At 33.1% G+C, this 18,608-nt stretch overlaps 1 protein-coding gene across 2 annotated transcripts in view; it reads right to left on the reverse strand.

Moving 5' to 3' along the window:
* The window catches only part of LOC148273294 (putative fatty acyl-CoA reductase CG5065), a 59,599-nt gene that overhangs the window by 3,399 nt on the left and 37,592 nt on the right, over positions 1 to 18,608 (reverse strand). For both annotated transcript variants that reach the window (XM_088238918.1, XM_088238919.1), the window contains exons 3-9: positions 15,890 to 16,013; positions 13,723 to 13,839; positions 10,855 to 11,103; positions 9,133 to 9,278; positions 6,924 to 7,033; positions 3,247 to 3,439; positions 336 to 485 (exon numbers count right to left, since the gene is read on the reverse strand). In XM_088238918.1, coding sequence (XP_088095044.1) covers positions 336 to 485; positions 3,247 to 3,439; positions 6,924 to 7,033; positions 9,133 to 9,278; positions 10,855 to 11,103; positions 13,723 to 13,839; positions 15,890 to 16,000 — 1,076 coding nt within the window. In that variant the 5' untranslated portion in view covers positions 16,001 to 16,013. The remainder of the gene's footprint in view (positions 1 to 335; positions 486 to 3,246; positions 3,440 to 6,923; positions 7,034 to 9,132; positions 9,279 to 10,854; positions 11,104 to 13,722; positions 13,840 to 15,889; positions 16,014 to 18,608) is intronic.

The following is an 18,608-nucleotide window of genomic DNA, read 5'->3' on the forward strand; positions in this document are numbered from 1 at the left end:
ATAATTTTAAAAAAACCTATTTAGTAAAACATAAAATCAAATGTGTTCTCAGTTAGTGTTTTTTTACAAATATAATTTTTATTTTTTATAAAATAACCATGTACGCTGTTTGATCGATCCATAAAATTATATTTACTACTCGTAGAAAAAATTATAAGTTTGTTACAAAATAATAAATGTGTTGTCATGTTTTCAATTGATCCAAAAATACAATGATGATTTGAAATGTGTCTATCTTATCAGTTATAAGGCGGAATAATGGAGGACCCAAAGGTAATCCTTGCGATACACCAGATGAAATCGTTGCTATAATTTCAGATCTAATATCCATCTACCTGTTTGATTTAAATGTGCCTCCAGGGTACCAGAGCACTGCATCATACGGGTTGGTTACAATCTGATGATGTCCCCACGACTCCAGCTGTCCCCAGAACACAGGATTTGATTCTCCGGTGGTTATATTGTAAACCCTTATAGGCGCATTCCTAAAAGAGAAAAAACTTACGAATAATTATACCTCATATGTGTAGGGAAATTTATTATATATTTTACTGGGCGGTGGTGATAGGGGCCATTGATAGCTGTAAATATAAATTTCTAAGTAACGCGAATCTTTTATAAACAAAGAATATACGAGTACAACACATTTTTTAACTCTTAAAAGACTATAGTAAATAATTCCTTTGCGCGCGGTGATGTAACATCATGTAACCACTAGTAAAATATGGAGTATTCTAAAGCTCAGATATTTGAAAAAAACATGGAGACTGTTAAATAATTATTTTTCGATAATTGATGTAAAGAAGCGATAATTGATGTAATAATTTAGCCCTGTAACAGCGAAATAAATCGTAAATACGCCGCTCATATTACGCGCGTGCGTTCCCCATCATTGTCATCAACCGACTGAAGACTGAATCTGTTATACACAACACTCGCCACAGAAGAGCGTCTCTGTCTTTTTTGATATGAGTTCTATCTTTGTGCTCTCTCTCTTATACAGATTTGTTGCAGGATTAGCGGACATTCATTCTTCGCGTAGCTAGGATAAATATTTTTTGTACAATATTTATTTGTCAAGGTTGATGTAAATACACCGTTCACTCTATTCCCTGCATGAACCCTCCTTTAAATATTTTCTTTGGTAATTCCATCCCTAGTAAACACGCTTCCCAGATACATAAATTCCTCCACCTGTTTCATTATAGCCTCATTCACAGGGATCTCACATTAAGTCATAATTTCATTATCTCGTACCTCTACATGAGTATAATCTTAGAGTATATTTTTTTTATTATTTTTTTTTTTTTATTAAATTGAAAACATATTATACATAATTATATACAATATTCCCAAGGAGTTTTTTATATATTTACTCTAAGATTATAATAGTTATCCGCGGCTCTACCCCACTTCATTTCTCTTATGTATGCTATGGACCAACAATTTGCAACTTCTATGTTGCAAATTTTGATCTAAGGGATGGGTGTATAACTATGCTATTTTGTAGAATATCAATTTTTACGTTTCAGATGGATATCTCCGTCTTCCATCTCAGTTTCCGGTTTTTTAAGGGGTTTGGTTACTCTCTTTTTACTTTTCTTTCTGGATTTTATTATTTCATTGTTGTAATAGTTCTCGTTTGTTTAGAATCCTTATCCGGAACTCTGCCATGTGTGAATTTCAGCTTGAGGAGGAAGATTTAAATCATATTTTCTTTGTATGCTTGTTATAAATGATTGTTATCCTGAGTTCCTATCTGACCTCTCCAAAATCAGCGTCCCATTCCCTACAAATATTTTCACTCTTTTGTCCCCACCCAATAAACATATATTAAAATTTTTATTCAAATATGTAGCTATAAATGGTATTAAGTTGTAAATAAGTTATATATTATGTAAAGTGTATGTAATATTAAATACTTATACACTTACTTGTATGTATAGTACTAACACATGTGCAAATAATTAAATAAGTATATATCAAGCTTGACACTGGCTAGAACACCCCAGTGAAAAAAAACAATAAAAAACTAAGAAGATTTTATTATTTTATTTTGAATCTGGAAATAGGACACACAAAAATATATTCTTGTGTGCGCTGTAATAAAAACAGAGTACATGTATTTAATTTATAAGTAATTCTATATTTTTATTTTATTATAGTTGATTTTTATGCGTTTTCATACATTTTTGGCTAGTATTATTTATTTATTTTACAGAAACAAACAGTCGACAATGATATAATAACATGAAAAAAATACGGTTTAAAGACAGACCAGCCAAGTTTCTAAACAAAAATTATACGTAAATTGTGGTACAACAAAAGGGTGTGTGTATTTGTATGAGAGTAAGTGTATAGGTGTGTTTGTGTGTATGTGGGAGTAAGCGTTCAAGTGTGTGTAAGCGTGAGCATTATTAAATAGAAAGTGGGATCGTATCACAGCCAGAAGTAATCAGTTTTAATTTGTTTAGGAATTAATTAAGACTGTTTTACCTCCCGGCTTCCAGAACCATTTGCCTCTGGTTATGCCGATAGGAAGAGCAGTCAGGCAACTGAACATAATCACTTTGGAGATCGACATCTTTCACATCAGCGAAACTATGTTTAGGAGGCAAAGACTCTTGCTATTGGAGAGTATTATACCTTCATAATAAAAAGCATTGCTCAAGGGTTCCTGGTCTGATATGTTGGCCAAATTGAAGGTCTTAAGTATATGGTTTTATCTGCCGTGTTAATTTAGCCAATTTCAAATAAAACGAAATAAAAAAATGGCATTGGAAAAAAAACTTGCAACGAAATGATGAAAGCTGAGTGAACGCGGTCAAAATGCGATCTCTTAGACGAATTTGTGGAAAGTCGATGTATGACAGGGTTACAAATTATGAAATCAGGCGAGAGTGTTAAATCTGAGTTAGGTATAATTGATAAGATTAAAAAACGGTATCTAAGATGGTTTGGTCATGTAGAAAGAGTTGATGACAAAAGAATGGTAAAACAAGTATATAAGGGGAAAATTAACGCGCAACGTGAGACGTGGCATGATCAGATAAACCAAAATCTTAAGTCTGGTCATGTCAAAAGCAGGCAGAACCGAAGGGCATATATGACAAGATGTAGTAATGTGGAAGAAACTAGAAACGTATGCCAGGATAGTCGTGTGTGGCGGTCCATTATCTCTGGTAGTAGTAGTTTTGTAATTTTAGTCTGTAGAATGATTTAAAATGAGTAAAATCTTCCTCTTACTTTTCCTTGGCAGTGTACCAAGCAGCCGCTATCAGGACATTGATACAAATGTCCACAGGGATGATGTCGGCTCGCATGTCCCTGCGGCACATAAAGGAGCGGAGGATGCCCTTACCAGCGCCCGCCAGGACTCCCGAAGGGCCGTTGAGGTTGTCCACCCAGCCGGGGAACGGCGTCACAAGAGATGCTGAAACTGAAATTATACATGAGTTATCGCGACCGCTAGACTAGAGAAAAGTCGACAAAGGGTTATATGCAAATATTAAATAACTTTTCTTGAAATTTTTGACCACAAATTTATTGCTTTAATATTACGAGTAGTATTTTTTTATATATATTAGTTGGAAGAAATTATTTCCATTAGGCAATATACTCAGATATATTGAGAGAATTCAGAATAAGTTTCTTAAATGTATTAATTTTAAGATGGGTTTTTCTAGAAAACAATTAAATTATAACAAAATTCTAGACTCTCTTAAATTAACTAAATTGCAAGAACGACTTTATATAAAATAGTAAAACCAACTTTTGATACCCCTGATCTACTGAAGTTGATTTCATTCTATGTACCACCTAGGTTAAGCAGAACTTCGACAATATTTTACTGTCAAAATTGTCGAACGGTAGCTCAATATAACTCACCTATTGTTAGATTACAGAATACCGGGAATGAATATGCATCATATTTGGATATATTTAGTGTATCTCTGCCTAACTTAAAAAATAAAGTGACCAACATATTTTTATCAAAAAGAGCTAATCATCTTCAGAAGATTGGGTTGGAATAGTTATAATTTGATTGAGTAATGTATTTTGTTATTGTATAATTTCTTTAAAATATATATGTATTTCAAGTAGTTAATAATGTGTACAGTACGAGTATATTAATATTTCATACTCGATTTTTTTATATTTTTATTTTTAAGCATTCTTTATACCACGTATATGTAAATGGCAGAAATGCCGTATATGAATAAATAAATTAATACCCGACAACGTAGAAATAGAACGTTTAAAATAACAGACAAATAAATTATCTTAACAGAATAATATTTTTTTGCTGTTTCAAGTCCGGGCGGATTTTTTCGGGAGCGAGAAAGCTCCTGGTAAAAACGATATGCGCCTGAGTTTATCACTTTTGCTGTATGTATTGCCTGAGATTTATTTACCAGGCGTAAACACGAGATGGATATTAATTTTAATACTAATAACTAAATCGTCACAATAAAGGACGGTAGAGGTCACGAACTATAGAGGACAACCCCTTGAGAGTAGTTTGTAAAAAATATATAAACAATACATATTTATTTATTTATTTTGTTCATTAACGCCTAAAAGGCATTTACAAAAAACAGAAATGAAATACATGCTAACATACTAAATAATAAACAGAATATACAAAAAAAAAAGTGAAATTAGTTAAAAAGGATATGATAAAAAGTTTTACAAAGTAAAAAAAAAATAAAAAAATATAACAACGGTATGCAATAAAAAACAGTAAGCATATAAACAAAAAATGCAAAGATATAAGCTTATGACATAAATTCTGTCAAGCAAACAATAAATAAAGTGTTGCGGTAAGCAAGAAAGACATTTTTAAGTTAAATTAATAAACAAGCAAGCATATATTTTCACGAAAAAATAAGAAATAAAAATATGTATCTATGAAATGCGCATTTGCCAATACTACAATGCAATTTGATATAATAGTAAAAAATAAAAAAAAAACAAGTATAAGGTAATAAAAATAAACAAGTAAGTATTTTTTTAATTTATGAAATTGAATTGTCAATAATAGTTTGACGAGCAGCTACAAATAAACTTGATAATATCAAGTTTATTTGTAGCTGTGTCCACAATGTGGACTTATAAGATGGTATAGAATTGGACAGAATGTCTGCAGCCGTTCCATAAGTGTTACCTAACCTATGCAGTCTCGGTATCAATGAATTGTTTTGTTGGTTGGAAGAAGTACTGAAGCAATGAAACAATAAAGTACTCATAGTGTTGACAGCAGGTACTCTAAAATTAATCAATTCAAGTATTTTTCGTGCGTCAAAAAGAGAGTTTACAATTTTATACAGTACAATGAGATCAATAATAGTTCTTCTTAATTATTATTACATTAATCTTCTTCTTATTACCAAATGCTGGGCTTCGTTTTAAGAATTTCCAAACCTTTTAAAAAACCAAATACTTTAAAAACTTTATACAACACTTTTGTACGCAGTAATTTGGAGTTTGCATTCGTTTTGTGGAGCCCACAATACATAAAAAACATAAAAAGGATTGAAAATGTGTAACGAAATTTTTTAAAATACCTAGATTGTAAAAACAATAAAACGCTTTGTAGTTACAGCCAATCTGCCAAACAAAACGGATTTTTACCCTTGAAAATAGACGCACTAATCTAAGTTATGCTATTTACATAAATTATTAAATAATAAAGTAGACATTTTTAACCTACTCTCCAAAATTAATCTTAATGGCCCCTTTCGCGTGACAAGAAATAAATATTAATTCCATCTGCCAGTCTGTAGTACTAACTATGCACAACACTCTTTCCTCTATCGTTTTTGCTCTAACTATAATGTTTTTTTTTTCATCTATTGATATATTTTACATTCCCATTAATTTATTTAAAAATATATTAAGACACATTATTTCTGGCTGCGATACCATCCCACTTACTATTTAATGATGCTCACACTTACACACACCTGAACACTAACTCCTACCCTAATACACATAAACACACATCTACACTTACTCTCATACAAATACACATAAACACTCCCTTTTGTTGTAACACAATTTAATAATATGTATGATTCTTATTTAGAAACTTCGCTGGTCTGTCTGTCTATTTTTTTAAAAATGTTATTATATCATTGTCGACTGTTTGTTTCTTTAAAATAAATAAATACATATAGCCAGTTAAAGGACCTGAATTATTATATTTAATCGGGTTGTGCTCCTGTGGCTAGTGTCTCGGACTCTTGGACCAAAAGTCCGTGGTTCGAATCCTACTCTACCCCAACTTGATTCCCATTGTCTGATAGTGAGTTATTTACAACTCGTTGAAAATGGGCCTCAAAATTAAATATTTGGGTAAGGTATAAGAACGCAAACATTTACTGATTTGGACATGTAGAGCGAATGGACTGCGAAAGAACGGCTAAGTCTATTTACAATGCAAATATTGATGGATGCAGAAATAGAGGAAAATACAACAAATACTTGAAGATGGACAAAAGTCGGAATAATCGGCGCGCGTGCATGAGAAGATGTATGAATGTAGTGGAAGCGAGATCTGTTTGCAAAGATATAGTGATGTGACGTTCTATCCTCTCTGCCCACTCTTACGGGAAACGACGTGACGGTTTGTTGTTGTTGTTGTAGAACTTTTGCCTTCCGCCAGTTGACCAGAGTGGCCAGGCTCTTTATACACCTGGGCTTGGAGGGTGAGAAGTATTCACGGGGACACGTCACAACAGATCTTTACAGGTCGCAGTGACGTCAGAACCTCGCCTTAAGATTAAGAATAATGCATTCTAGTGGTGGAATAAGGATGTTATTCCCATCCATATTCTTCCACTATGTCTAGGCGTAACTTTATGCTAGTTTTTTTTCAAATTAGGCCTCGTGTATAAGAAAGAACTTTTGCACTAACTTACCAATACTTGGGCGGACGATAGAGATGGGCATTCCAGCTCCTTCCGTTAGGAGAACATGCTCAGCCATTGCCTTAGTAAATGTATAAGTATTAGGACGATTTCCAATCAATCTAAAAATAAATTAAATATCACATATTACTGTAAGTGTCCTGGCAAAATGCTTTACAATTTAAATACATATCACATAGAACAATATTTGAGTTTGTCCAAATGTTCATAGACAAAAGACTGGATTTCACCCCCTCGGGGGTCATTAAGATGAACAAATTACAACAGGGATGGAGAATACCTCAAATAAGGGACATTTGGACAAACTCAAATATTGTGATGAATCCAACTAGTCCAAGAAGAAGTTTAAAAATTGAAAAATTGTTTTCAGGCGTTGCCTAGTATGTGAAATAATTCAGTCAGATGAATCTCTTTACAACAATAAAGGTTTCAGCTCTTTAACTTCACTAAAATCAACAGATGGAAGAATTGAAGAAATATGGATGTTCAAACATAGGCTAAATGGTGAATTTTACACAGTGTGTAAAGTGGCCACTTAAACCAGCCAATGGCAGGTCATAAGCCCTGTAAATGCCTTGACTTCCATATTCCCTTATTTAAGGTATTCTCCATCCCTGTTGTATTTTGTTAAACATTTCACATAGAATTAATAAAAGTCTAAAAACCGCATACGCGCATCAAACAGAATACAACTAAAAAAGTAGTGGTACTCTTAAAAGAGTAGTTTTACGGTTTTTTATATATTTTTATTTATTCACATGTTTTGCTTACAAATCATAATTAATAATAGAAATAATGTGACCTCATTGGGGTTTCCCGTGCCGAGGACACTTAACAATACACTTTTTTTAAAATTACATTTGAGAATAAACAAAGAGGACTAACCTAAAAAAAACGAAGATAATTAACAAATATTCAGACAGATTTAAAAACAAGGTATTTATGTACATCTATATTATTTATATTACAAAACATACAATGAAAATAACAAACACCTATCATAAGCTATACACTTGTGGAGCAGTTGATTAAATATTGGTAGGGGCGAACGAGAAAATCCATTTTACTTCTACCTAGCTCCACTATCCATTTTTTTATAGCCTCTTAAAACATTTTCTCGTTACTAATTGTTTTAATAGATAGGGGAAGTCGGTTATATATTTTAATTGAATAATACTCAAAATCCCTTTGTCCGAAAGTGGTTTTAGTTTGTATTTGTTTAAGTTGTCTATGTGTTGAGGATCTAGTGATTATATTATTTATTTGTGATGTATTGTGGAGGTTATGGCTCATTAGTTTCTTTGTAGACGTCGCTCAGTACGCAACTCCCGATTTGAATTCAACTATGCCGTGTTGTGTCGTTTAAAAGTGTAGAAATACTGCTGAGATCTTTAAGAAGCAGGATGGGATAACATTTTATGTGTTATTAGCAAATGCATTACTTAAAAATTGAATTATTTTTCCATCTGTCAGATTGTCGAAGAAACAAAATGGAAATTTCGTTAGTGTTGCCAGGGTAGTATTTTTTTCCCCTTCTTTGCTCATCCAATGAGAGAACTAATTAAAATTAGATCTCGGATTAAACAACGCCGTGGTGGACATTTAACCAACATTTTCTTTAAAACATCAAATATTATTAACATTATATAAAAATATCCGTTTTTTGTAATGTAAAATTAGTTTTATATTTTAAGTTCAAAGTTCATTAATTCAATTACTCTTATTAAATGATCCTTTATTTATCTACTCTGTTGTATCAATCAACGTTTCCACGTGCACGATAAAATTTTAGAGAAATTTACAGATTGCTTTTTTTTTACCTTACGTGTTGATTATATTTTTTATATTTTAAGGGATCCTGCGTTATCATAAATGCTTGAAAATTAAGTAGCTAACCCTTGTGTGGCTGTGATGTCACACTAGTCGACATAGGACACAAGACTTGATATATCTCTTTTATTTTTTTAAATGATACACTCGTATTTTTCGTAATCTTCAAATGGATTATTTACCACAGTTTTTTTAAGAGTTAAGAAAAGCCCACATGTAAATAAGAGTCAATAAATCATAAAAAGTTAATAGAGAGTGCTTTGATTACAACTCCTAGTCTATCTTTAGTTTAAGAGCCCAAAAATGTATGAATCTAGAGAAAAAGAGGTATGTATGCAAGGACAGGTATCTATATTGGTCGTCTACGTACTTTGGAGTCATGGTGTCCAGCAAGTTGTCATCCATACACTCCAGGCACTGTAGAAGCCTGTCCAAGTCTCCGGGAGGAGGGTAAACCATTTCATCCACAATCTGACGATCGCAGTTGCAGTATGCAGTACTAACGTGGATAAAAGCCTGTAATCAAAATAGCAAATAAATAAATAATGTTAGATCGATATCTAGATGTTAAATGTCTCAATTGAGATGAAGGAATTAGAAGGAAATATTGAAATGGTTGGTTTAAGTGATTAAGCAATATGATACATTCACGATTTTAATATTTGTGATTTTCATTATCTTACAGAAGTTGTAATAGAGGGCCAAAAAAAATCGCGCATTTACAGCCAAATTCGTATTCTATTTCTGATGGATTGCAAATGTAATAACTCAGAAGATAATTTTCAATTTTATTTATTTATGTAAGTGTACATTACAAAATGGAATATTTTAATTCATACATATATAAATAATTAAAATAAAAATGTTAAATAAGGTATTTATAAAAGTAACACATAATTATACATAATATTCAGAGAATAATATGTTAAAAAAGTATGAGAATCTTGTAACAAAAAACTCCCTCAGAGACGTGAAAAATGTCAAAGTCCAAAGTAATATTGTTCAACATAGAGATAGCCCTCCCAGCAGGCATAACCATTGGCAGATTGGTCCTGTATATTGGAATGTGAAACAGTCTATGCTGACGCTGTCTAAGGTCATTTATCCGGAACGTAAAAGCTAATGCTCCGCATAATTTCAGGGTTGTCAATAATACCGCGCAACAATCGAAAGAAGTGCGTAGTTAAATACGCATTCCATCTGGTCTTCAAACTCTCCCTCTCCACCATAAGAGAGTACTTCAACTCACACGGTCCCCAAATCATGGAGCAACTCTCGAGTCTACTTCGCACCAACAAGTTATAAAGAATTCTCAGTACTCGTGATTACCAAAAACCCTGGCAATACGCAAGGCGAGTCCCAACTTGTACTGTAGCCTAGCATACCCTGGAGGTACTTAGTGGGATAAAGCCATGGATAATATACGCACTCCCTCTTGTATAGAAACCAAAGAAATTCCTTCTGAACCCTCTCCACCATAAGAGAGTATTTCAACTCACACAGTCCCCAAATCATCGAGCCACTCTCGAATCTACTTCGCACCAACGAGTTATAAAGAATTCTCAGTACTCGTGTACTACCAAAAATCCTGGCAGTACCAAAACGAATCCTAACATCTTCAATGAACTACTACAAACTGTTTCGATCTGATCATGAAATGTCAGGGAACTTCTTCTAGAGATTCTGGTCATTCATTATATAGCGGAAAAAAAGTGTTTTGTGGGCCCTGGTGAAAGACATAACTGAGCACTTTGAAATATTGAACAATATTTTTTTTTCGTCTTCCCCAATAAAAAAAATATTTGGCGATATGTTGCAGAATGTGTGGGAGAGGATTAAAAAGGGGAGGGGCTAAGAGGTTGAACGTTACACGATTGATTCATTTTTAAATCAAAAAGTGGGCTATATTGAAAAGACATTTCATTATTTATTAGACCTGACAAAGAGACGGGTTAGTAGATAAATAATTATACTTACTAACAATGTTTGACTACAAAGTTAATACTTTAAACATGAAAAGTATCATTAATTCCATCGTGTTTAATAAACTAAAAATGGACAGTCACATTGTTTATAGATCAAGAATGATTACCTCCAGTTTTGTCATCTTTTTGGCAATGTTCAGCATGCATCTGGTGCCGAGGATATTCATGGCAACACTGAGTCTCAACGCCTCGTCAAACTTTACAGTGGCAGCGGAATGGAAGACCACAGACACTGAGGAGCAGATGATGCGAAGATCTTCAGAACTGATGCCTAGCTCAGGTTGAAGAATGTCGCCGCTTATGGCAACCATCTTGTCTAGACGCTGAGGGAACTGCTTCCTTAAAGTGTCAAATATCTGCAAAAATATATGCATATATTCTTACTGAAGCTGTGGACTATAATGAAAGGCATTGCTGTTTTGTGAGGATTTTTCTACTCTAAAGTATTTCATAATTTAAAAATAAAAAAACTTGATATTTCCCTTTTACAGAGAGCATTTCCCTTTTTTTTAAACTGTAATTTTAATGTTGGCTTCTTGTATTTTATTTATTTATTTATTCATATTTTTTTCTTACAAACTATAATTAATAATAAAAGTAATGTGACCTCTCTGGGGTTGGAGTTACCCGTGCCGAGGACACTTAAAAATATACTTTTTTGAGAATAAACAATGAAGACTAACTTTATAAACAGAGATAATTAACAAAATATTCACGGTTTTAAAATCTATGTACATTTGTTCATCTATATTATTTATATTACAAAACGCACAATGAAAATAACAAAAACCTAACGTAAGCTGTACACTTGTGGAGCGGTTGATTCAATATTGGTTTGGCCGAATGAGACTATCCATTTTACTTCTACCTAGCTCCACTATCCAGTTTTTTATAGCCTTCTCAAACATGTTCTCGTTACTAATTGTTTTAATAGATAGTGGAAGTAGGTTATAGATTTTAATTGAATTATACTCAAAATCCCTTTGTCCAAAAGTGGTTTTAATTTATATTGACAACAACAAGAGTTTTTGGTTTGTTTTCTTAGACCATGGACTTAACATTGAACCATTTGAAATAATCCAATGGCGTCAAATCATGGGATCGTGGAGGCCAATTAACTGGCCCATTTCTGGACACAACGTAGTCGCCAAACTTGTCAAGGGGTAAATTTATGGTTTCATAAAGAGCCATTTACGTCAGGGGTGGTATCCTAAATTTTCTCTACCCTCTAAAGTACATTCACGGAGACTGGACCGATGTGCACGTGCAAACTAATTGGCCCATTTCACATCACGGCAAAAATCCACACGGCGTGATAACAATAGGGTGGATTGAAATTTATTGTTTTTTATTTATTTATTTATTTATTTATTTAATGCCAGGCAAACGCAATCACCAGTACACCGTGAGAGCGACTAATCTTTCATAAATTTCCTTTTGCAGGATATTTACTAGAGAGTACTCGCTTAATTTAAATAGTGATTTTGATAATATTACCATGGAAATCTCCCTGGCTAATTTTTACTAAATTATTTTATCGGCCTCGTGGTGTAATGGTCAGCGCGTTTGCCTACCATACGAGAGGTCTCGGGTTCGATTCCCTACATGGTGGATATGAAATATTTATTTAAAAGGTGTTTTTCCCACTAGAATATTTCATAGTCCTTGGACTGGTACCTGAAGCTTAAGACTGATCATCTTACCTTCATGTAACAAAAAATTATCAATATTAGCTGCGATTGGTGAACTAATGCAGTGTTCTATGCACCTTTAGGTGCGAAAAGGGAATGATGATTTTTATGATGATTTTAATGTATTAATTAACCAAGGCGTTTTAATTGATATTTTTATGAAAATTATTCAGCATGGAGTTTTATTTAAAAAAAATAAAAACATAAATATTATCAAATTTGAATAGGTACAAACGAATCTTATAAACATTAATCAAATCTAATTTTACCGCGCCGTTCCGATGAAGAAAATATTATTGGTCTGATATCACGCTGCTAGTTTGTTTATTTGGAAATTCTTGTAATACTGAACAGACTTTAGAGAATAATGAATTTGGGGATTTCTATTTTAAGCAAGAGTTTACACTTTGCTTCATATCTGGCTACACTGATGATTAAACGTCAAATAAATATAAATATGTGATATAAAACATGACGTATTTCGTTTCGAAAATTGTTGCGACCAAAAATTGAACGTAGTTATGCGGAAAGCAGCCAGTACACAATTTAAAAAAACTAATATATTGGTATTATCGGGTGCAACAAGGTCAATTCTAAGTTCTGCTAAAAAAAAAGCCAGGCCGCTTTAATACAAAAAGCTGTAATATTAACCTTTTAAAAATAGTGCCGATCCCAAAAACGGCATTTCTCAATTTGAAAAAAACACACACTGCACTAGAAAAATCTTATGGTACTTTAAAAGTTATTAAAACTGGTAAATACGTAAGTAGATTCTTGTTAATAATATTTTTTTTAAACTAGTGTATTCATTGTTTATCATTTGTCAAAGTCAAAAACATTCCAACTGTTGTGAATATTTGATTATTCACTATTTTTACAAATGTGCCATTATCTCAGTTTTACTTTTCTATGGCTGGCTGCTTTCTGTATAACTTCGTTCAATTTCTCAAGCATTACCCAAAATATGTAATTGGGTTAAATTGACCACATGGACCATGTTTATACATCATTTGCCATTATATGAAGCAAATGTAGTATTGAAAAATAAAAATCTCCAAATCAACCATTCTCTAGCGGGTAGAGAAGATTCAGAACACCACCCCTGGTTAACTTAGCGCTTATTTTCAATGTAAATTAATATCTACAAACTACAAGCGTTGTTCCAGTGTAAAGCGTTCAGAGCCCAAATGCAAAAAAAACTCATATTCTTAGTGTTTGACAAGGAAGTGACAATCAAAAAATCTTTCAGGACAAAAAACATAACATAAAAATGGATTTTTATACCGGAGATTGCTTAAGCTGGTCCATCCTCTTTTCCGGAGAAATGTCTTTCTTTCTTCTAAGTAGCATGAACACGTTGTTAATTCCTGGGCAGGAACTAAGGAGCTTCTCCACGAGAACCTTAAAATAAATATATATTTATATATATAAAAGCACAAGAAAACGTTAGCGTTTTTAGAAACACTCCAAAGAATATAGGAATATCAACAATATTTGTATCTTATTTTTTCATTATATAAATAAAACACGAGTGATACTTTGATCCAAGAATTTGGAATATCCAGTGACCGGTTTCATCGCTTTCGCGACATCTTCGATACTGGTATCTTTATTAAAGAGTTAAATGTATTTATACAAAACAGAGGTAAGGATAGATAATTCAAAGTTATATGTAAGTAAATTAAATAAAGTTATTTTTATCTTAAGGATCATTATCAACAAATTTTCTTTGGGTTAACTAATGAGTTGATATAATGCTGAAACTCATTAAAATAGCATTATATCAACTCATTAGTTAACCCTAAGAAAATTTGTTGATAATGATCGTTAAGATAAAAATAACTTTATTTAATTTACTTACATATAACTTTGAATCATCTATCCTTACCTCTGTTTTGTATAAATACATTTAACTCTTTTATAAAGATACCAGTCTCGAAGATTTTGCAAAAGCGGTGAAACCGGTCGCTGGATATTCCAAATTTATGGATTAAAGTATCGCTCGTGTTTTATTTATATAATAAATTACAATGAACTTCCATCAAGAATTTTCACTTACAAACTTAAATGTTTTATATTTGTACCTTACTCTAAAATAAGGAACTGCGTTAGTCAGCTGGTCCCTATATAGCGGTCACCCAGTACTGAAATTGCAAGTCCGCACATGCGCAAATTGAGATCTTTAGTAGCGTAGTGGAAGCGGTTCTAATAAACCAATGCACGTTTATTTTTCATATATTTTGGTTATTTTATAACAAACGCACCACTTAAATCGGTTGACACGGTGATATTATTGGTAGAAACCACATATTTTACCTGTGTTTGTACCAGTGGGGAATGGTGATTTTATTTACCGGTAAGCCATAAAAAAATCATGATTTTTTACCTATATGAAGGTACATAATATAATGTAATTAATTTATACAAAAAAATGATATTTTTCTGTGTGATACAACAACGACGTAACTTTGTGATAAATTATATTATACATATATATTATCCATTACTTTAATACATAACTCATTAAAAAATAAATAAAAAATAGCACTTTGAATTCAGTCGATATTAGGTATTCAATTGAAATGTCAACTGGCCGAATTGTTTCAGAAATTTACAGCGCTTAAAACGGCCGCGTCAAGCTCAATATGTCCTGCAATATGACGCATGAAAGTAATTATGGTCTTATGTCAAAAGTACCATCTTAAAGAAAAATAGGTCTTTAAAAAAATGTTTGAAATACTGTTATCCAAATCAAGAATCTTCAAATAATTCGTGTAATCTACAAGTTAAATCTAGGAGAATAAACCCGCACTGGGGTTAAGACATTCAAAATATAGTATACTTATTTGTATGAAAAAATAAGCTGAAATAATCGTCTAGTTTTTTGGCTCACCGCAGGCGCTGGGCGCGCTTTGTTCATATTAATATTTATATTGGGATAGAAATACAAACGGTGGAATTGATCTAAGATAAAGAGTAATATTTTTTTTTTATGTAAACAAAGTTACAGTGAAACATTATTATCTTTAGTAAAATATAATGGTAAGCAGCGCATAATCGCTTATATACACGTTTCGCCCCTGGTATCTACCTACTTCAAGTGATTGCTTCCCTAATCGAAAACCTCACCGCACGCCTCTGATATGTGGATTTTCAAATATTTTTTTTTGCTTAGAAAAACAACAATAAATTTATAAACGATCATTGAAGTCATAATTTGACCTAGAATTTATGAAAAAATAGCAAAATATATGTAATTTAAAATGCTTGTATTTCTTTTCGAGAATAAAAAAAAGATTTAATTGGCTTCAAATTATTTGAACAAATTATACATAAATATTTCCTCTTTATATGAGTACATATGTCTTATATCTACCATAGTTTAAATTTAAATTTCATCTTTTCAATTATCTGCCGGTCGAAAAGTTATTATGTTTTTAAGAGTACCTACCTTTCCCATAAATCCTGTTGCTCCAGTGATAAAAACAGATCTATTGTCATACCATCTGGCAACATTGGACACTTCGTGCACTGCCCCATTGGTCACCTGATTGTCCGCCATTTTGATTCACAATCTGTCAAAAAGTAAAATATTTTTTTAATTAAAACACAACCAACAACTTAATTTCCAAATAGGTGCGAAGGTTTTCACGGTCACTGTTATCAATATTATCTATCTTAATATTATCGAATAATAAAAGAGGCAATTGAAATACACAGACATCCAAATAATATAAACAAAGACTAACTAACTAACTAACCATCACGCCATTTCCCCGGAGGGGTAGGCAGAGAGGATAGAACGCCACACCACTCTGTCCTGGCACACTTCCTTTGCTTCCTTCACATTCATACATCTTCTCATGCACGCACGTCGATTATTCCGACTTTTCACATGACCACTTTCAATAATTTGTTGTACTTGATCATGCCATGTCTTTCTCGGCCTTCCTCGACTTCTACAACCAGACACATTCGCATCATAAATCTTTTTAGCCGTTCTTTCATCATTCATTCGCTCCACATGACCGAACCATCGCAAAAGACCTTTCTTAATTTTGTCGATAATGCTTAACTCAGCCTTGCATTCTGCTCCAATTTCGACATTAGGGCACCTATCATACATTGTTTTTCCGCACATTCGCCTGAGGGATCGCAACAAAGACGACGGGCTTAAATTAAATTCCACATGGTTCCCAGCACTACATATGACAAAAACGAATAGAAATGTGCCTACTGCCGGCTGCGACACAGTACAAATTACTAGTACATAAACATAATTATTCTTTCCTACAAAACTAGAAATGTGCCTACTGCTGACTGTGACACGGTACAAATTACGAGTACAAACACATACATTTCTCTATAAAACACAGTTTTCCCTGAAGATGGCTCATGCAATGGTAGCCGAAACGTCGGATCAAATCATCACCCAAAAAAGATAGATAACTTGATTTCCATTTTCTAATAGTGAGATATTTACTACTTGTTGAAAATGGCCACTGAAATTAAAATATTCAATATTAGGTAATACATCAGATACACAATTCTCACTAACTTACGCAATGTGCACAAAATAAATAGTAGTAATAGTAGTACAAAGTTCAGAATTAAAGCCGGGTTAGCTTAAATTTTTTAACTAAAAAATGATTTTAAAAATCACCTCGACATTGATTTTTTTAAACGTATAAATAAAATGTAATGTTAATTCACCATAATTATTTTCAACTCATAATCATTCTAAGTTTTTAAATTTTAATGTGTCTTTGAAATTTATTTTATAAAATCAAAAGTATTTATTCATTTGCATTTATTGAGTCAAAAGTGATGATATATGAAAGGGGGAGTGAGGTTACTGATTGCGAAATAAATGTTTAACAAAGACATTCTTGAACAAAATCGCAGGAGGCTAAACTAGCAGTTCACAACGGAGTTCTAGTTCCAACTCTAATGTATGGGAGCGAAGTATGGAATTGTAAAAATAATAATGATGAAAGTAGGTTGAATGCTGTCGAAATGCGATCCCTCAGGCGAATGTGTGGTAAAACGATGTATGATAGGTGCACAAATGTCGAGATCCGTGAAGTGTGTAAGGCTGAGACATGCATTATCGACAGAATTAAGAAAGGGGTGCTGCGTTGGTTTGGACGTGTAGAGCGAATGGACAGCGAAAGAACGGCTAAAAGGATCTACGATGCGAATGTTGATGGATGCAGAAAAAGAGGAAGACCGAGAAAGACATGGCACGATCAAGTCCATCAAATACTTGAAGATGGACATGTCAAAAGTAGGAACAATCGGCGTGCGTGCATAAGAAGATGTATGAATGTAGAGGAAGCGAGGTCTGTATGCCAAGATAGAGTGTTATGGCGTTCTATCCTCTCTGCCTACCCCTACGGGGAAACGGCGTGATGGTTTGTTGTAGATGTTGTTGTTGTATCTGGGAAGCATGTTTTCAAGATATGAAAAAGTATAAAAAGATGTTGATAGAAGAGTGAATGCGGGCAAAAAAATATTTATTTCAAAAAAAAATATGTCAATCGAGCTAAACTGGCAGTGCACAACGGAGTTTTAGTCCCAAAACTTATGAATGCAAGTGAAACATAGAGCTGGCAAAGAAAGGATGAAAGCAGAGTGACCGCGGCGGTCGAAATGCGATATCTTTGCCGAATGTAAGGAAATCAATGTATGACAGGGTTACGAATGACGAAATCAAGCGAGAGTGTAAATCTGAGTCAGGTACAATTGATAAGATTAAGAAAAGGTCTCAGAGATGGTTTGGTCGTGTAGGACGAATGGATGACGAAAGAATGGTAAAATGATATATATGGCGAGAACGAACAGTAACGTGGGACGAGGACGACCAAAGAAGATGTGACACGATCAAATTAACCAAAATCTTAAGTCTGGCCGTGTCAAGAGCAGACGGATCCGAAGGGCATATAAGACAAGATGTATGAATCTAAAAAAAGCTAGGAATGTATGCCAGGATAGACACGTGTGGCGGTTCATCCTCTCTACTCCAAGAAGTAATAGTAGTACATTATTTTTTGCTATCTTAACATTTATCATTTGTTATCAAAGGCGTCGAAAATTCATTAAAACGCCACAAAATGGCTAAATAAAATCTCTCCTGTGATATTTCGATTACTAAATTGGCTTTTGTAGCT

Source organism: Micrasema longulum, unplaced genomic scaffold (genome assembly GCF_059751315.1).
Source record: "Micrasema longulum isolate JH-2025_06_02 unplaced genomic scaffold, ASM5975131v1 h1tg001997l, whole genome shotgun sequence".
In the NCBI taxonomy this organism is placed as follows: Eukaryota; Metazoa; Arthropoda; class Insecta; order Trichoptera; family Brachycentridae; genus Micrasema; species Micrasema longulum.